Source organism: Scatophagus argus, chromosome 11 (assembly GCF_020382885.2).
Source record: "Scatophagus argus isolate fScaArg1 chromosome 11, fScaArg1.pri, whole genome shotgun sequence".
Lineage (NCBI taxonomy): Eukaryota > Metazoa > Chordata > Actinopteri > Scatophagidae > Scatophagus > Scatophagus argus.
The window spans coordinates 15,960,111-15,981,614 of NC_058503.1; the positions used below are offsets into that span (position 1 = coordinate 15,960,111).

The 21,504-nt window shown below is 40.4% G+C and overlaps 1 protein-coding gene across 4 annotated transcripts in view; it reads left to right on the plus strand.

The window, feature by feature from the left end:
- The first annotated feature begins 12,453 nt into the window (after positions 1 to 12,453).
- The window catches only part of epha3 (eph receptor A3), a 92,306-nt gene continuing 83,255 nt past the window's right edge, over positions 12,454 to 21,504 (plus strand). For 2 of the 4 annotated variants that reach the window (XM_046403843.1, XM_046403844.1), the window contains exons 1-2: positions 12,455 to 12,723; positions 20,695 to 20,759. In XM_046403843.1, the coding sequence (XP_046259799.1) occupies positions 12,633 to 12,723; positions 20,695 to 20,759 (156 nt within the window). In that variant the 5' untranslated portion in view covers positions 12,455 to 12,632. Of the gene's footprint in view, positions 12,724 to 20,694; positions 20,760 to 21,504 lie in introns of all 4 variants that reach the window. The other 2 variants (XM_046403841.1, XM_046403840.1) reach the window with 2 other exon arrangements.

Consider the following 21,504-nt stretch of genomic DNA (forward strand, 5'->3'; position numbering starts at 1 on the left):
CATTGTGCCTGCATGTGACTGTGCAACTGGTTTAAGCCAATATTTAAGTTTACCTGTACATCAAGCTAAACTTACATTACCTCAAAACCTACCAGTATTTGCCTGTGAGTCTAACCGATATCATTCTGATGTTTCTATTTCTGATGTTTCTATTCTAAAATAATAATGGTTTCAGTAGCACATAGATAGATAGATAGATAGATAGATAGATCATCAGTTCAAAGACAAAAGACACAGAGCAGCATGCAATAAAGTATCAGCAGAATAAAATAATACTGATTAAGTATTTCTGTGAGACCAGTACAAGATAGCATATCAGTCTTTTAACAGGTATCTCAGCTGTGCTGACACATAATTTATTGTTTCAATACCGAGTAAAAGAATCCATCTTGAAGACCTCTGGTATGATTGAGAAGGATGGGCGTGGAGGACTGCTAGGATGCGGCTTCTGGCACAACAAAAGAGGGCAGCTTTCCATGAAAGCCTGTGGGAGGATGAGGTAGAGGGTTGGCAGAGACAGAAGAAAGGGAGGGATAGAGTGTCAGAGTGAGATGTCTGACATGTAACTGAGTTCTCCGACCTGGCAGGACCTGGAATGGCCTTGGCTCTGAAGTGCTGCTCCGACAGTGAGGGGCAGGATGAAAAGGAAGTCGAGATGAGGACAGAAAATGTGTGGAAAAGTCAAGCAGTATTGCCCTTCTTCATTTAAGCAGACAGGTCAATTAAACACTTTTTTTCAGTCAGCACAACTGTTCATATGGTTCTGCCCCTGGCAAGCATTCTCCTATGGATGGATGAATTAAGGTTAGTAAAGGAGATATGGCATAATGGAAGTATAAGCATGGGTGGGTTGGCAAAATGAGCAGAATCTAAGTGGCACTGGAGTACCCTGGCAGACAGCATGGCACCTCTAATTGCATTTACTCAATTCTGTAGAGGAGGCCCAAGCCAATCTCACCTTGAGCCTGGTCTGATTACCAGGGCGTCAAATGCTGCCTTTTTGGCATGTCCCTTGGCATTTCATCCAGAACCTTAAGCATCAGGGCTGGATTTTAACGTACCTCCAACGCAAGCACATTCGCGTCAGTATTAGATGATGGGAGCAACTGCGCAACAAGATGTAGTTTACAAAGTGAGAGTTGATTTTGTAGGTCAAACGCATCGCTTTCACTCAAGAAAGTTTGCGTCCCATGTGAAAGAAAACCCATGCCACTGATCTTTTCTTGAGACTTACCAATTGGTTTTAGTGTCTAAACTTAACCAATGTGACATTTTAATCACTTATTAAGTCTTTGTGTATCAGCCACACACACCAGTGGGTACTTTACATCCGGATGAGGCGTGGAAGGATGTGACGAAGCTGGGATGAGAACGTGGAGCTCACATTCTAACATCTGTTTCTCTAGTACATTCAGTGTTTTTTTGTTATTGTTTTTATCACCCTCACTGCCATCCACACTGTATACCAAGCAGGGGTTGCACTAGTTATTCAAAGTTCAGACTGAGTCCACTTATAACCCAAGGGTTTACTGAAAGGAGAGTTACACATATCTAAGTTACATAAACGTCTGCCCAATATTCTCTGCTACTGCCAAACAATCCCTCATTACGAAGAGGGACTACATATTGCTCAACAAAATCCAGACCAACTGCTGTTTTACAATAGTTGAGTGAGCTCCCCACTGATATGAGAAAGCATAAAAAATCTACCTATTTGACTGGATACATTTATGTAACAGACAAGTTCAAGATGAATCATCAAAAATAATTTTATGTTTTGTGCAATTTTTTGTCAAGATGGTTTCTCAAGGTGAAGGTCTTCGCAACACATAAAAATAATATTAGTTGCAAAGAAGTCTTGGTAAGCATGTCTCAGAAATGACAGCACCATGAAAGAAGGCATTTGATGCACGATTAGCCTGTCTAGGTCAGAGGCAAAAATGGATGAGAAGAATGCCGTGCTAAGAAACTGCTTTTCACAGTGACAACTTTGTAACTCAACACTGTTTTCTGCTGTGACAGATGAGTAAGACTGCATGTTCATGTGTATGCCATCCCTGGTTAGACATGCCACTGACCTGAGATAATTACTTGAGAAGGGCAACAATAGTCATATGCACAGTTTGTGAAAAAGAATGAACATGTTCAGCTTGAGGCAAGCGTCCTTTGGTGACAGCAGGACACAGCTTAAAATAAATTGGTTTTGTCCAAGTAATGAATCATACCAAACAGCCACTTAAACAGTTTCACTCGACTGGGTGACATGATGTTCTTCTACTGCACAGAGTATTGCTATCTACTGTAACAGTTAGGTTCAGCAAAAACAAACAACAACAACGAAAAAAAAAACAAAACGGTCATTTGAAGGTAAGAGATGGCTTGATGCTAAGCTTGTGTGTCAGTGAAACTGTGCCACTGGGCCTGAGTCACAGCGCTTTAGACTGTATAATAAGCTTGCATGCGTATGTTGGTTGGTTTTTACACGCAAGCCAGACGCCCTGAGGACAAATTCAAGTATTGTCCACTTACATGTGTATAATAGGTAAACACTGTTGTGTGTGTTTTTGTCTTTGCCAACAATGATGCATTGTTGGAGAATACAGCAGGTTTCATAGTCCTTGTTGACTAATGCAAATAATGTTTGTATATATATATATATATATATATATATATATAAATCATCTCCCTTTGTGGCCTTCCTATCCATCCTTGTAAAACAATAATGAGACAGTTGAACAAGAGAAAGAATGGTCTTAATTTCAAGTAGGCAACAACTCTCTTAAGATTAAATCTCTTGACTCTCAGTCAACTATAGAATAATGAAAAATTTCATTAAAGTCAAAGGAAAATTTGGCATCACATTTCTGACCTGAACTCTCTCAACTACAGATGCACTCAGTGCCAACTGCTTACCTGAACAGGCAGCTAATCAACCATAGAACCAAAGAAAGCAATGCAAAAATATCCCCTAATTGGGCACAGTTGCTGTAATTTTTGTGTTTGTTTGTGCCTTGCAATTAGGAGCGTTTCAGCTGCCAGTTGGACTGTATAGGGTGTTTTTGAGGATGAGTGCATGCTTCATAATTTGAATCACAGTGTATTGCAATCATCCATATATTAGAACGGATCAAACAACCTCTCCTCCCTAGTAATTCGGATATGCAAGGATAATTCACCCCTGCATTCATCCCAATGAATTGAAAATTCAAAAATACTCCTCATAAGCAGCTAGCTCTCACAAGTGAGGATGGGAAAGTTGTGCGATGATTCCTTTCACGGAAATGTTCGGCGCACCATAGGAGGTTGGTGCCAGAATTATGCTTGTTGATAAATTCCTATGATGAGATTCAGAAACAGCTGGCTGCAAGTAATTTTCTGAGCTGTTGTTTCCTTGTTGCTCTCACACACAGTGTGCACACACAGAGACATAAGGCATGAGGAGAGGAGCATGAAACAAGGTGAAGTTCATCTCTGAAATACTCAAACACGCACTCACACAGCTCTATAGATTCCTTCAATGGTGCAGTCTACAGCTATCTTAGCAATTACAGCAGTTTCCCACGGGCTCCACCAAAGGGCCTGTTAGCTAATATGCTAATGAAGACAAATGGAGGTAATCTCTCTGTTCTCAGGATGAGCCTTGGTAGCAGAAAAAGGAGTCAGACAGACATATAAAGAGACTTAGATAGTGACAGTTGAAGACAGGCAGAGGATAATGTAAGTTTACCCAAATGTCTCTACTTTTTAGCCTTGTCATGAGCCCCCATCAACTGACGTGGATAAAAGTCTGACGCAAAGCATCAGCACTGAGGCTGTGCGCCTGCTTGTTTGTAAAATCATGTTAAGCCCTCACCCGAATTCATTTAAAATGTCTGAAACAAGACAGGCAGAGCATCAGACGCTCTTCACATGAAAGACGGCAGCTGTGACAACTGATGAGTGTCTTGCCATTCAGTATTGCAGTGTTTCTCTTGAATGTGGTACAAACACACACGCAGTGCTGTGCTGCTTTTGAGGACTGCGTGTGTGTCATAAAGCAAGGCAACATAATGACACAGGGCCCATTACACACGGTATTTAGAGATTAGACTAACACTGCGGTTTTGCGGTCAGAGTTCTGCTGATGGTAACCATGTGTGCCACAGGATATACATACTTAGACTGTACTGACAAATAATGGGATAATAGATGCCAACATACCTGATCTATGATCAAGTCTTGTTTGGGTTTTACGGGAACCGGGTTGGTTGTGATGAGCAATGATAGAGTCACTGGTTTGTAAGCTGCCCATAAGCAGTCTTCTACATACACTATAAAGACAAAAGTACTGGGACACCTTCACACCAGCAGGGACTTTAATGACATCACATTCTAAATACACAGACAGCTTTTCAGTTACACAGCTTCCACTCTTCAGGGAAGACTTTTCACAAGATTTTGAAGTGCTTCTGTGGGAATGTTTTGCCCAACTATGCAGTAGAGCATTTGTGAGATCAGGCACTAATGGTGGACCAAAAGGCCTGGCTCACAATCTCCAATCTTCCAGTTCATCCCAAAGGTGTTGGATGGGGTTGAGGTCAGGACTCGCCAGTCAAGTTCTTCTACACCAAACTCATCCAACCATGTTTTCATGGACCTTGTTATGTGCACTTTGGGTAGAACATATGCACATTCTGGATATCTTTGAGGTGTTGGATGGCAGAATTGAGCTGGAAGAGAGTGAACATGTAAAGCAGATGGACTGTAGGTAGCAAAAAGTTTGTAGAATGTCTTATTTTTCACACATGGTGGTTTTTGTCCCGGTGTGCAAGTTTGTGAGACAAGCAGTCTATTTGAGCGTTGTCAGCAATGTATAATCACTAATGTGACAACCTCTTATTATGAGTTGATGTGATTATGTTCAACTGAGCAAATAAAATCATTCCCAGTACAAGGAGCACACATAATTATTCACTTGCTCACATCAGCAGCTCAGCATCATGTTCCTCTAATGTTTTTCCTAAATTCTTTGACAGATTTTGCTTTGCTTGTCAGTGAAAAGAGTCCACTACACCACAGTTTCTATAAAGCTTTTTAATGCTTAGTAAGCTCCTTGTAAATATGCGTTTATTACTGCATTCAAAACAGCACCCAACGTGTAAAAAGTCTAGGTCTGGTACTTTTTTGACTCAACAGGAATTTAACAGATGATAATAAATTTAAAGTAACTTATATTGCATTTATCTGATGATAAGTACAGTAGTTTATTTTATTTATTTATTTTTACTTCTAATCTTCTTCGAAACACAAAGAAAGCAGTTCTTGAAACTGCTCTGCAGTAGTTAAAACACCTCGTGATGGAAAGGTTTTGTCTCGTGATGTTTGACAAATGAATAGCTCTACTGTCAGAAACTTTTAACTGTGACCAGTGAGCTTGCAATCTGTATATTATGCATCGTAGCAGAGTTAAGAGTGCTGCCGCAAACAAAACAACATTCCAACAGGGCTTCCAGTAAGGATTTAGCCAGGACACTATGATGTTTCAACACAAGGTCTTACTAACGCAGTTGGGATTAAATTTGTAGATGTGCACCACACCCATAGCCTTGGTTTTCACCATCCCTGCCAACTGTTCATAGCTCCACAAGCAAGAAACTAGGAGCAGATGACAAAAACACAAAAATCCACAGGGTGGTTTACAATGGTAGACAAAGACATTACTATTTGGACATTTGCATCACATCCTGCTCTGTTTTAAATGTTGCTCACATTAAATGTCTCAAAGTAACACTTGTTTTACATCATCCATCAGTGCAGCACATTAATCCTCATGTTGTTCTGTATCTACAGTACATGTTTCTACGTCAGGGCCTTATACGTTTTCCTTTACTAATAAATCAACCATATACCCTTAATGAAAATGCTTCATGCAAGCTGAAAGAGTAAAATTTAATGAGAAGGTGCTGAAATAAACACATTAATGTAATATAATTAGTACCTATGCAATGCTGCTCAGTGTCACTCAGTGCTACAGCTGCAATTTTTTTCCCCCAACAACTCAACTGTGTGTCACTCAGGGAACCTGAACAGCAGCCATGATTAATGAAAAAGGAACACCTCATTTAGTAGCTTTGGCAGGAAGCAGACAACAAGTTTGTGTGTGTGTGTGTGTGTGTGCGCACGTGTGTGTGTGGGTAGGTGGGCGTTTGTGTTTGCATGTGTGCTTCCTGACTCCACAGCGTCTTCCATTTTGTCTCGTCTTCCTCTTCCTGCAGCACCAGAAGTAAACACAAAAGTCTGTTACAATACACCACACGTGAGAAGTGAGCGAATGTTTGTGTTCACTTGACACACTTGTGTGTTTACATGTAGCTTACGTATGTGTGTGCTGCATATGTGTTGTGTAAAGATGTGTTTGTATATCTGCATATATAAATGTGTCTCCTCTGGAAAAAAAAAAAGTAAATAAACAATGAAGTAAAGAGTAATGGCTAAACAGTCTAGACAACACGGATGCATCCAATAAGAGTGGGAGATCTGCAGAAGCATAGGCCAATTAGATGCTATTATGCTAGCTGTGTGATACTGACACACTCTCACTCACACACACAAACACACACTACTGCAGGGCCTCTACTCCATCATCTGTATAATTAAGGTGCTTTTCTCCTGAATATTTTAGTTAAACGTCTCTGCAACAGCACAGCAACAGACCTGACTGTCTTCCCGAGGAGGACTACTGCTCTGACAGGGAAGCTATTAGAAAGCATACAGGTATGCACACACACATTATGACAGTGACCCGTTGTCCTCATTGTTTGTGAATATACTATGAAAGTTGGTTTTATGGATAAAAATGTTAAAACTGCAGTTGTTCTGGAAGTCGAGTGTATTGCAGCCAAGGTCTTTTTTGGCAGACTTTGTTGTAAAACCTGAGTCATTTTGTGTGTGTGTTTGTGTGTGTGTGTGTGTGTGTGTACATGAATCTAATCCTCTAGCAGATGGAGGAGGAATAGTATCCAAGACAATACTGGCAGATGGAACTGCAGAGGGAGTGAGACTGGGGTTAAGACACTGTTCTTCAAAGACTGATGAGAGCTGATTCTATGATGGACATCTTCTTGTATAAGGATAGAACTCCTTCCCAGAAAACACACTACTTTCATTCACTTCAGCTAATTATCTCAAGCAGTACTTGGCCACGACTGTTATGCTGCAACAGCATGAAATGAGGTTATTGCTACAGTCAAATTAGAGATTGAGTATTCTACTTCCAACAAATGTTTTTATCAGTTTTAACAATTAATTTTTCACATTTCTGGATCCAAAATTACTTCTGATTTCAACTCTACTTGAGTTGGAGACAAAACACAGTTTCGGCATGTTGAAAATAAGGAATGCAAGAGTGAAGAAAACAGATTGTGGATTATAGATTTGTATCTGTAAAACTGAAAGTAAATGGGTCAGTGGGTGGGTTTTAATGATTTATAACCAAACTCTTGTCTGTAAATTTCACTCTTCACAAGACTGGTTGTGTTGTGCGTGTGTGCATGAGAGAAGGAACCGGGGAGTTTTTGTCTGCTTGTTTGCATTTTTGTGTGTCTCCTTGTGAGAAAACCTCAATGCCATCAAGGAGACCAAATGTTGTTTCCTCCCCCTGTAATTACCAGCTCTTATGGTTTAGCCTTGTTTAGTTGTCCTCTAGTAAATAAACCGTCATGTCAGACTGTTTTGTTTCGGGATATTTCTCAGCTGCTTAAATGTGTTCCCAGGTAGGGAACCGGTGGTAGAGTTGTATGTTTTTTCTAGAGGAATAATCAGCAACATTCATGTCTGGTTAAACATATACTGTAGAAATAAGTGAGTAGAGGCGTCTAGTGAGTTCATGATGGCTTTCCTGTACTGGTCAGATTCCAGGTCTTCAGGAACATGGGACGTGTTGCATGTCTCGTTCCTGGTTGATCACTCTGGTTTGCATGAGAAATATCCTCCCCAGGACTGAGAAAACACCACCATAAACAGAAATTCCTGCAACTGTTACTGTGTTCTTCAGTATTGTTTAACTGACAAATGACCTCTGAGTATAACACAAAAGCATTACATCACACACGCATAGCCTCAAGATGGAGGCTTACTGTAATTCATCTTTCTGTTGTCTTTGTTGTGAGATATTTGGAGTCTCGGGTAGAATCTTAGAAAGATTATAGTACTTCTGTCCAATTTTGAGGTACTTTTACTTCAAACTTTCCATTTCAGGAGATTTTTCACCTTTCCCCCTTTTCAGAGAAATGTGTTGTTTTTTTTCTCCAGCACATTTGTCTGGTGGCTGTAATTAAGTTTCACATTCAGATTTTCCATTCACTCACACATCTTTCTTTGTTTTCTTGTTTCTTTCTTTCTTTTGTTAAGCTTCCCGTTCTGTATCTGATTTGAATATCCTGTCGGGAAAACCAAAATTTACTCTTCTTCACAACAAATACATTTGATTCAGTGATGATTTTATTTTTACTGCACTGACATTTTAGGGCTTTTAGCTTTTATTCGACAGAGACAGCGACATACATAATCACTTAAAGAGCTGAAGTGTGCATTCATGAACTGAAATCTGTATAACTCGTCTCCTTCTGTCTCAGGCTTTTGTTCTGACATTTTGTTGTTTTTCTGAAGAAATAACACAACCGACAGTTTATACTTGTGTCGCTCACACAGGCAAACGAGTGACCATATATTTGACCAGTGTTTCTGTCATGACACAAACAAGCCTGTGATAAAACACTGTAAACAACAAATCACGGAAAGCCAGTTTTCACTGAAGGGCGTCCCGAATGGTTTGACAAATTTAATTTACCAGATTTTACAGAACGGCACAGAGGGGGATGGTCCTCTCTTTAACAACTGACAATAATCTTATCTTTTATTTAAAACAATAAAAGAAATAATTTAATCTTCCAACTGCACTAGCAGTTTGATGAGACATTATTTTGGCTGGTTGTGGACAGAAAGTTGTTTGTAGTGGGAAGGAAGCCCAGCTCCATCTAACAGAGCTCTGCTAGGGCAGGTCACTCAGTCCTATCAGGGTTGTCTCTGTGGGCGAGAAGGAGAATTTGCCACATGAACCACGACCCAATTAATCATGCATGCAGATAAAAGAAATACAGACGCATTTGATTTCTTTGCGTAAACACTTCAACTAGACAAATTCTTCATGAGATAAGAGTGAAATTACATGAACATGCAGTTCTTCTGCTTGATGTTATAACACAAACTTTCACTAGAAATTGGTTGCTTCTATGTGAAACATGCGGAAATGGCAATCAGAGGCCCAAGCTTCAACTGCTTTTGATCTTTTTGACAATATCGCAGAATCTCTGAAGGCACCAAATGACACAGAGCATACGCTGCCATGTTTGTCCATCCTGCTGTTTTCAATAAACTCAAATAAAACTTCTCTGATTCTATTTTCAGGGACAAGGGAAACACATGGTTCTGCCTGACAGCAACAGTTCTTATTATTGGCACTAATTATCATTCCTCCTGAATGGACTCAAAGTATTCTGTAGTAGTATTTTTATGATACATATGGGTATAATGTGCATTAAAACCAAACAATAATTGTGCTTTAATTAGAACAATAAGCAGGCCATTTCAACTCTGTTTTAGAATCCCCTGTAGTGCTGCAAAAAAATAAAATAAAAAATGAGAGAAAAGAGCCGAGAGCGGCGGTGCTGGCGATGGTAAGAAAGCGTCCCTGCTATGATGTTTGGTGTGGGGGGATAGTGTTACATGCCAGCAGCCCGCTGGCTTCTCCTCCTTCTGTATGCTGTGACTATGGAGGAATGTGCTGCCTGAGAACCACAGGGAGGAAGAGGGTACTGACAGCAAGAAGTAAACACAGTCAGCATATCTGTTTATTTGTTTGTATGTTACTGTGTAAGAAGGCCAGGCCTCAGCAGCTTCAAAGGTGCCCATAAACAGCATCTGTTCTGTGAGTTCGGAGCAACATACAGCCATGTCAGGACACATCATGACTTACAATTGCGGCTCTAAATCAATATTTTCCTCCATCTCGTACTGGATTGTTCCACTGGCAAGAGTTCAAGAATGGACAAGCGCTCATTGAGAAGAGGGAAAAAATGGTGGAGTGGATAGACGGGAGGGACCCATCGCATTTTTCCAATTCACCACAATCAGAAACAGATTTCCAACAATTAGTTTGAACTAACATGCAGGTTTATTGACTAAAAACAGGATCAGCGACTCTAAGAAAACCAATTCAACAGGATCACTACTGATTACGTTTAACTGTCAGCATGAAGTTCCTTGTATTGTACAATTTAATCATATTAATTAATACTGTATTGTGGAGAACTTTTGCAACTGACTAACAATCATTTCATTCTATTGGTGCAAATAACTAAATTAACAACTTGATTTTCAACTGTTTCCTCACTAAAAAAAGTGCATGTAAAGCTTAATGGGCCTTTTATTCAAATTACAAATAACTTGAGCACATAATTCCTGAATTCTCGTTTACCTTTCCAACTTCCAGTATATTTATTTAGACGATTTGCATAAATATGTAGTATTTAAAAATAAATGCGTTTGTTTTCTTGTCCTCCACTGAAACCACACCCTCATATGTGTAAACCATGAGCTCAGAACGACCAGCCAGCCTTTGAATTGATTGTTAGCCTTGGAGCCTCTCGTATTAATCTCTTTCAGTACGTAATAAGTGAATTAGTGGGATGTAGAAGATGATGTATGACGAAGTCTGAAACCAGCTGTAAATCCACATGCCATGGCCACTTAATAATGTGGCCGGAGACCTCCTGGCATCATTCTTTACTCTCTCCACTGACAACCTGAGACTTAATAAATCTGTGTAAGACAATGCTCACAAAGCATTAAACGCTTTGTAATATATATGTGTGTGTGTGTGTGTGTGTGTGTGTGTGTGTGTATGTATACTTTTGAACACACTATAAGCAACTGAATGTACTGAGAAAGGCAAATATAAATAAAAAATTTTCTGATAAAAAGGAAGTTTGTGAAAGTGATGTTTGTCAAATGCAGCACTGATATGGGTTTAGACACATTTCCACAGGGCAATGGTTTGCATAATCGTTCTTCTAAAAAAATAAAAAATAGAAATAAAAAAAGATCATTCAGTGGAATAACATTTGCATTAGTTAAAATTAGTGATTTGGAAGATTTAGAAAAATCCCAACTATTGAAGTATAATCACTATAAAGTTTTTCATCAAAGAAAATATTTTGTATTATTTAATGCAAGAGGAATTTCTTTCATATCTGAGTGACACAGACTGCTCTAACCCACAGTACTGTAAATCACATCCAGGAAATGATTGTAAAGTAATTAGAATTTTCTAAAAGTCTGTAGAAATCCCAGTGTGGCTGTGTTGTTGGCTTGCGTGTGCTGTGCCCTTTAACTTTTCCCATACGTCAGACGCCTTCCCAAACGCCAGCCTCCAACCCCCCACCACAACAGCTGGCGTCTCGGCGAGGGCCCGGGTGTTACACTGCCACACCAGCCTTTGAGTGCGGATCAAGTATTGTGGTATCTGGGGCCCCTAATGGTCCTCACTGTGCACAAAGTAGACCCAAATACAAGCACAATACGTCCCTCCAAACAATAACGAAGGAAGGTCTGTCATTTAGTTCAGCATGGAAACAGAACAGTTAACAGTTGAGGTTTTTACTTTAAGGTTAGGCCATTATTTATGTTCAAATTAGACAGATGTAAATGTAAGCAGTCATAAAAATGAGGTATTTAAGCAAAAACATGTTTTATCATAACTTCGATTTGTGACTCTCATAAGACATCACGGTTACAATAATATGAATGAAAAATATTTTGTTAATATGCGCATTAACTCAAAGATTCAAACACGTGCAGTGAGTTGTTGAAAGGCCCTGTGTGTCTGCATGTGTGTTCCTGCAGTACTTTTCCTGTTAAAAAAAATAACCAAAACAGTCTGTTTTCTGCCATTTCAAACCCTGCTGTAACAATGACAGGATCCTGTGAGCTGCTCCAGTTTTTTGACATAAATCAAGTTGGCGATAATGATTTGCCACACAGTCACGCTCAAACCCAAAATGTTCCTTCTGTAGCCCATGACTCAAAATTACAGGCCACTTTGGGCTGTTTATTTAAAAGCATCAGGTGCCTATTAACATTCCTGCTCAGAATCAAACCAACTGTATTTCTTAACTAACTTCCTGTAAGAACAAAACTGAGAAATACTGTAAGTGATACTTGATATACTTGGTGAATGTGATTGAATTATTACAGTAGGAGGTCACAGGAACATACACCTTGGACTTTTATCCAGGAGAGATTTCCAATATTTCTCTCGCTCTCCATTTTAGTGAATCAAATTGCATTTTTGCATCGGCTGTAAAATATTGCTGAGTGGATGTCATTCGCGTCAAGAAGACGTCCGCGGGGACTCCAAATTGACCTGTGGTGAACTTGCCAGCGTTTTCCTGTCTGTCAGACTCTGTAGGACCCAGCGGAAAAGTGCTCCAACCGGAGGGAGACGGAGCAAGAGAGAGGGAGAAAGCTGAGTGGAGAGAAGACGCTCTCAGATCAGTCAGTGGCTTCATGGAGTTATGTACCTCTGATCCGCCGCCATGGATTGCAATTCGCGATCACTCCTTCTCATTTTACCTCTTTTATTGTGCGTTCTTCCTGCGTTTCCCATCATCTACCCTCCCAATGAAGGTAAGGGAACTCTGGCTGCAGGCGTGTGTGTTTATGTGCATGTGTGCGCTGCGGAGTGTGTGAACGGTGCGCTTTACGGCACACGCCGCGGACGGTGCTGTGCGCTCACCGCGGACTTGATACTGTCCAAATTTTAATCATGAGATGATCCGAAGCGCGTAGCTGTGACACTCAGAGTCGGGGATATTATCACTATTATCACCGAGACTTGCACACACACACAAAAACTTGAAAGTAGACCTAAAAGGGCAGACAAGCAAGCCTAATTCCGGTTTATCTCGCGAACGAGACGGTTCATAGTTGTTTAAATGGGGATGAATGAACCGAACGATGGGCAGACAGCTCCCAAAGCGCCCATCGCCAGAGTTAATGCGGGACCGAAGAGACGGAAAGAAACTCCGATGTCTGTGTTGTCATGAGAGGTTTAATGCCGATCTGTTTTATCCAGTAATTCCTTTGGGGTAGACGCCCCTCGTTTGGCTTTCCAGTCACACTGATTTAAAGCCAATAAGTAGAAGATTAGTAAAATCGCATAGTGCGTAAAAACGCGGCTTCTGTTTTTACGGTTCTGACCTCATTACACCCGAAAACAGTTGACTTGCAGGCTACAATGGGCATCTTGTAAACTGTCCTTTTTTATGAAGTCAAGGAACGACTGTGTGTTTTAAATCATATTTAAATCCAGCGTTTCATTAAATGGATGAAAAGTGAGGGATGTGCAGCTGATTTCACTTATTTCCACCGCGAGTCTCGCTCTCTTCTCAGTGATCATATGGATGTGACAGTGTTTTGAAGCCCCACAGCAGACCGATCCACGCACAGCAGAATCTCTTCTTCAAATATATGAAACAGTGCTGGAAACAAGTGAAGCAGCCTCCTGGTTTCTACTTGCAGATTTCTTAACTTTCATAAAATCTTTCTGTCCTTTTTTTTTAAGACACTTCCACTGTTAAGTGGTGTTTGTGTCATACAAGTGGGCTGCTTGTCTTGCTTAAAGTGTTTTGAAGTGGAGCTGAAGTAAAAAGTAAAGAGGCACGCGGGTGCTGGAGGAGCAGCTGAGTTGTGTGAAGGTTAAAACTGTCCACACGGGGGGAAAATGCATTTGAGTGAAGATTTGGGTCACACTGTATGTGCGTGGACGTGGATCATGATTAGCCTACTGTAAAAAAAATATATAGGCCTGACGAATGAATAAAATACTCAGTGTGCGTGTGAATACGGTGATGGCATAAACAGTAATTCAGTGTTCAGAAGAAGACACCAAACCATCTCCCTCTGCCGCCCGTGTAGACAACTTTAGGAAGGAACAAAGTAACTCATCCTGGTTTTGTAGGATGAGTTTGGAAAGTTTGGCTCCGAGGCCACGTCATAGTCTAATAGAAATATTCTAAAGGGAAAATCCACAACCTACAAGCCACACAATCCATCGGTTTTGTTCTTTCACTTGAGTTTATTTGTAATCCACAGGAAATTAAGAAATCACCAATAAACAAACCACCGAAACAAACTGAAACTCCTCCAAACGCAGTTCTTTGACAAGTTTTAACCTGATTTTCTTTGTCTCGTAACGAAAAGGTTTGGTGAATGTGCTTGGCTATTCGTCCAGTATTTAAACAGGACCGGTTCGCAGCTCTGTCTCCTTTGTGCGCCTCGTCTTGTGTGACGCAGAGATCGCAGGGCTCCTCTCTCATGGATTTTATTTAACACTTGACATGAAAGTATGATTCGACTAAAATATGCTGTTTTAAAAAAAATGATCACGAGAAGGTCAGTTAGGGTTACTGCAAATCGGTTCTCTGAATATTGATCTGAGAAAGTTTTTATAAACAATAACAAAATGTATTATTTCCTATAACAGTCAGTTTCTTTGGATTTAAAGCTGGTGGATATTTAGTGTTAGTGACCCCAGCAGTGAAAAACGAACAAAGCCACATAAAACACACACCACCCTGACAAAATCTACAATAGTCTCAATACAGTGCGTGTGTGTGAGTGTGTGTGTGTGTGAGAGAGAGAGAGAGATGCGTTAAAGGTGTTGAAACGGAGAAAGCGCAGAGGGATAACTACTCGCCAAGTTAGTATGAATGGGAAAAAAGTGCTAAGTTTCAATTGAATTGAATTGGATTCGATTTAATTCACCTTTCCCAGACATAAATCTGCCAGAGTGTGTCAGTGTCGAGTCGTTCCGTCTCTGTGTCGTATAGAAATTCATACAGACTGCCATGATGCAAATATGACCCTACGACACGTCGAAAATACACTTCGGACTAGTGGGGAGCTTTTTTTAAAAAGTTTCACCGTGCAAACAGTTCTGCTTTATAAATCTGACTTTGATCCACTTTCCAGAGACAATCGGAAGAACATAGCAGTGAATCAGTAGAAGAGATAAAAAACCACAGCCCAGGATATCATGTCGCAAATTCACAGATCAGTTGCACGATCCGCATTTCCCTTTGTGGAATAAATCAAACCAAAAGACGCTGCAGTTCTTACTGTGTCCAAGGGAGCCACATTTGGGACTGATCATTGGTTTGAAAAAGTCACTCAACATGTCTTTTTTGTAATGATATTCAGGTTAAACTGAAGGTATCTCAGCTGTTTTGTGCTGCAGCTCAGTGTTCACATGAGTGAAGGATAAACAAAGTTGCACTGACTTTTATGTTTATGCCGACTGGCTGCTGCTGCTGATTAAATCTAACCTGCAAGCGCACAGGAAATTATATAAAAGAGCTTTCAGAGTTAAGCAAAGGTGCCTGTTTGTAAACTCGAAAAAGAAAACGATTATCATAATATGATCGGCTGTAAACTTGTTGACAGATTTCTGCCGAATACATCAAAGCCACATCATAAAATTAGAAAATTAATGCAAGGCCTGTTCTGTCAGCTTGTAGAGTCTATGGGACTTTTTACGGACTTTATGCAATAGATGCATTAATTAAATGACAGGAAAAAATAAATAAACTCTCGTGGAAAACAAACCTCAGCTTTGAAAGAAAACTTGGCCTATTATCGTTAATGTTGTTATTTTATTGTTTTCCTCCCAGTTTATAAGGAAGCCAGAAGTCTGGTGTTATTTCTTGTAATCATCTGTAACATTTCGGCACCGTGCCTCGATCGACATTGTGTCAAGAACAACTTCTACTGCGTGGCTTTCAGGTCAAAGATCCTGTAGCTGCAGAAAGTTGATGTAACGACAGAAAATCCCTGAGAATATCTTTTAAAGTCGCGGATTCAGTTTTACTCTGGGCGGGTGTGAGATATTGTTTAAAATTGTTTTTTCACCCAGTTTTCTTTTTGTAAAAAAAAAAAAATAGAAAATGAAGTTGTCAGTTGTTTTTGCTGTGGTGCACTGTGTTCCTTTGAGTGGTTGCGTGGTGTGATGTTGGCCCGCTGCGGAGCGTCGGGAGGCCTCGGGTATTTTTAGCCGGCGTTGGGGAGCCTTGGCCCGGAGAGCCCGACTCAGCAGTCCCGCTGGGACTGATGGGCGTTTGTGAGCGATGCTACCTTTCAGAGGTGCTAGAAAAGTGCTTGCACCTTTAAAAATAAATCACTTTCTCTACATATACTACAAACCTATATTTATATGCGTCTGTTGGCCAAACATTGAGCTGCACATGAAAAGTGGCATCTTCAGTTAAACAGCATGTGTTTTGGGCTGTGAGTTAGATCAAAACACAAGGGCTGTGTGTGGGTGTGTTTCTGTTTGTGAATACAGAGATATGAAATTATACCGCACATGCACAGGAGAGCTGTATGCCTTCATGTGAGTTTAAGTGTGAATATGATGCACATGAGGCATGAGGTATGAGAAAGAAAGAAAGAAAGAAAGTGGAATGGGGGCAGAGGGGTTGGGCAAGCAGCAGCAACATCAGACAGAGCGACTCTGCACTTGAATAATTCATAATGGGAGGTGAACACTTCACCCTTTAACACAGACACAAGTCGCCTTGCTTTGCCTGCACTGCGGCCTGCCAACCTTCACATGCAGAGAACCAGAGAGAGCGGCAAAGACAAAGCCCTCTCCACCCTGTTCTCAGGCAGACAGAGGAGAGGATATGTGCATGCAACTTTTCTGTTCTGTTCTACTCTGTTCCAGATGGGAAGGTCTCCGCTTTGCTGATCAAGCCATGTGTTGATTCCGCACTTGTGTCTCTGCCTTACAGCTTCTTCTTCCTCTCACTTCTCCAACGTATTATTTGTGTTTGTGTCATATTTTGAAACGAGGGACCATTTGATCTTTAACTTAGTAGTTTAATTATGAGAACAAAGACATCAACGTGTGCACCCTGCAGATCTTTTCTCCATTATTTAATGTTAATATTTCAGAGCCTGCTATGCCAGGCAATACAGGGTCAGCAGGAAGTGGAAAAATGAGAATGAAAAATATATGTATATATAAGGGTGCTCATACTCATACTTGCCGTGTATGAAAAAAATCAATGTACTCATCAAACTTGTAGATTTGTCAGAGTCCGATTTGTTTGGGTGTTTGATGGTGGCCTAGGTGTGTGTTATATATTGATTCACCTGTTTCTGCCTCTGTGGTGTTTTGCTCCCTCCCAGACAGGCTGGCTCAGCTTGCTATTAATACTCCTAGTTCCCGTTTAGAGGCACTCCCTGATGGGGCAGGGGCTATATGCTTGGCTGACGCTAGCATGCTAACTGACTGTGTGTGTGTGTGTGTGTGTGTGAGGGAGAGAGAGAGAGAGGGCGAGAGTAAGAAAGACTGTCACCAAATGTTTGTGTATGCTCTTATTCTGTGCCCGCTTAAGTACGCATGTGCAGCAGAATGTACACGTTTTGCTGAGCATCTCCAAGAGTGTATGCATACAGTATATGTGGGTGGGTCCATACTTTTATGTTCAGCGTGGATGTGTGTTCATCTGTTTAGTCCAGTCATGTTTTTCAGTGTGTGTTTACTCCTCTAGATTTGTTTTATGGCACATCTTTCGGTGTGAATTTGTGTTTTTTCATAACTGTGCACGGTGTTAGTGTTTATTCATGAATTTGAGAGTGTGCGCATGTGGGTGCTGATTTCCCCAGCCAAGTGCAGCTGGAGGGGGCTTTTTCCTCCTGCGATATAAGAGCCGTCTAATTTTCTGCTCTCAAATTCCAGCGCTCGGCTCAATTGGAGTGGTGGGCTCGGCTCGTTGAGAAATGTAAATTGGAAGCAATGGCCCTGGATGCTGAGCTGCTATTATCTGACATGAACAGATAGCTTCATTAGACTCTAATAGGAATGTGTCTACTGCCACTCAACTGACTGAGTGGCTTAGCATGACTGCAGCTCAGGTGAGCAATTTAGTAGCTTTTTGAGCCTGGAATGTGATAATAAGTCTCCCTCCGTGTGTTTCTTCCTTTCTCCGCTTTCCTTTCTGGCTTTTGTTGCCACACTGGCTGATAGTTATCAGACTTGAAGATAATGACGGCTTACATCTCAACCCTTATTCTAGTGTGAGGTGACAATTAGTTCACGCAGCGACAAAATCACTTTCCCCTGCAAATTTCGCTGCTTGTGAGGGGCAAATTTTGCTTGACTAAAATAGTTTTAGTCCTTCATGACCCACAAATACTCTGTTTGAGAGTCTTTGGTGATGCGTGCATTCTTGCTTACTGGAGCTTTGAATGGGAGAATACAGGGAGATTGCATTCCTCATATTTTCACAGTGAATAGAGTTACAGCTGCAGGGCCTGACTGCACTGCTGCTTCACTTTGCTGTGTCTGTGTGCACGCTCGCATGGGTAAGTGTGTGTGTGTCTGTGTGTGTAAGCTTGTGTGTGCTGAGCTGTGGACTGATTTGATCTCAGCAGGATGAGAAACAGGCTTCATGTTTGAACTTAAACGGAACAATGGAACTTTATCGCTCTATTTACATCAGCCGATCATTTATCCTCGTTCTGTTCTTTCTTTACTACACGTCACTTGGTGCACAAGTTTGTAATTGCAGAAAGATGTAAATTCACGTGTTTCTCTTCTTTTGAGTGAATTAATAGCACCTCAAAATGTGACACAGTAATCACAAACACATTTCAGAATAATTTTAAAGATTTATACTTGAGAAGACGCTTTGATAAAAGTTACAAAGTAAACTCATTTTTTGTTCAATGACAAAAATGAAAAAACAAACCATCCTTAAAATGTGCGTACATATGAGTTTTGTTCATTATGGGTGTCACTAGGGATAGACAGATTATCGACCAGGTCAATTATCTGCTGTGATATTCAACATTTTTGTTTGTATGAATAAATTTTAGAATAATTGTTTATAATTGTAGACATATAGTAGTACTTATATTTTGTATTAATAATGTGAATTTGAAAAGTAAAAATAACTCAAATATTCAAATAAATGTAATGGAGTAAAAAGGGCTGTATTTGCCTCCAAAGTGTAGTAGAGTAAAAGCATAAGGAAATACTCAAGCAAAGCTCATGTACCTCAAACGTGTATCCCACTGAAGTATAGTGCTGTAGAGAAAACTACACATTCCATCACTGGATATTTTAAACACTGACAGTGAAATTTTTATTTTTACTGAAAATATATATATCTTTCCCAAATATCTGTTATCGGGCTTCTTGATCATTTAGAATCTGTATTGTTCTCAGCCTTAAAAAAAACCAAAACAAAACAACTATATCAATCAGTCCCAAGCTGTGACACCATTTGGTCACACTTCAGCCCACTGGGTTTATCTGTGTTGTTTTGATTCTTCTTCACACTGCAGTAGATTCTCAGTAACACTAAAATGAAGCAGTGTGTTGCTTTGCAGGAATCAAAATTAAACTCAAAATCTAGTTCATATAAATCTATATTGCCAGCTTACATTCATTATTTAGAAGCTATGTAAACAGTTGTGTTATTTTATTTGAAATGGAAGTACTCACAAGCTGTGTTTGATTATTGTCATGGACCTTAAGGCAGGGACAGTTTGGCTACTGAAGTGGGGCCATCCATGGAGCGTAAGGCTGCCTTCACATTCCTCTCACCATAAGTCATGCTCCGTACTGACAGTTGTATTCGATGGCAATCATTCGCACTGCAGCCATATGTATATACTAAGAATAGAAAATGCTGTCGCTCATTTTTCTGTGCTCGATGAAGATGTTAGTCGGTTTGGCCGCACATGTATGCAAAGAGTTGGTAAGCAGATTCTGTTTGTGCTCTGCACTGTGTACGTGCGATCTTGGTCTGAGGAGGTCAGCAATAGAAGTGCAATTACCAAGAAGTCATGACACCAAAATTGCGCTGTGTTGCATCTTAAATCCTGACACGGCTGCTACTTTTGCACCGCACCGTTCGTCATATGAAACCTCTTTCGCCAACCCAAAGCCTTAATTTGCACTGTCACGCTAATGGAGCTCCTTGTCTTACTTGTCCCGTCATACTCCATCTATTAGACATGGGCGTCTCTTTCTGCATCTTGGTTTCTGTTTGATACAAATGAATTTGTGGCAGAACACACACAGAAAATTGTATTTCCAGTCATTTTAAATGGATTTCTACTTTGTTTTCAGTGTGGCCAATCAAATTTCTTGCCACTTCTGAAGCTGGCGATTGGATATGAATTTAGATTTGATGGCATTTTTGCTTTACCTGGTGACAGTCCAATCACTGAGGGGTGTTTGTGTGGCTAGGTGGAATGGGGGTCAAATGGGTCAACACCGTGAGACTTGGAAAATAAACATGATTCTTGAAATATTGGCAGTACTTTAGTTCAGTACCTCTCCAGGGTGTCTGTGTTGTAGCCAGTATGTCCAGCCAACCTCACACAAGAAAGCCAACTCTCACTGTTGGTTAGCAGAGGATATATGTAGTGTGTGTGTGTGTGTGTGGCAGCTGAGTAAATAGAGTCATGATCAGTACTTGAGGTTGGTGATCCCTCCTTTGGGATTAGATGACAACTAATTGGGGCTAACAAGGGCTAGACTCTCATATGTTCTCTTTGTTTTCCCTCTCTTTTTCTCTTCAGTCAACCTGTTAGACTCTAAAGCAAGCCAAGGGGAGTTAGGATGGATTTCCTACCCATCGCATGGGGTGAGTATCCTCTATCTCTATATATATCCACATCATGTCTGAATATCCTTACATTTTTGGAGATAGATCCACTTGCATGGGCTGGATGTTGGATTCAGGCCCACAACACATGAAATCAGGATTTTCAAACCCCCGTGGTTCTCACTGTGTGATGTTGACCCAATGAGCCAAGTGCAGATTAACCCACTTTTCTTTAGACGTTTTTGTCCGTTCTCTGTCTCGCAGGTTAAGGGTTAAGCATTCAGAGCTTGCCATATGGTCAAGATACTTAAGGGAAAATGTATTGCGTGTATGTCCTGGTGTTTACAGAAAGATTAAGGCATTAAAGGATTTTAAGTTGTAGGCACAAAAGCATCCACACAGTAAAGTCCATAAGCTTACCCCTTTTTAGTAAATCAACAACAGAGACTGATATTATATTGCTGTTGCATGTCAAAACTGTAACTCCACTGTTGGGATTTCACTTGTTAATCCATTTGTGCTTAATTGAAAATATGTACCACATTGTTCCATCTCTTACACTTACTTTAGTACAGTCGCTCATCTTTTAGCACACTTTTAGAGTGTTGTGCTTGTATAAATAATTTAAAAAAGCTAATTATGTAATCTTTATTGTTTGGATTTCTGAATTTGAACACAAAAAATAATAATAAAATTCAAAGCAAAAAGGGTTTTGTTCCTGAAATTCTTGACCAAAAGAAAAAAATATATATTACATGTGAGAACTGAACAGTTTTCAACCAGC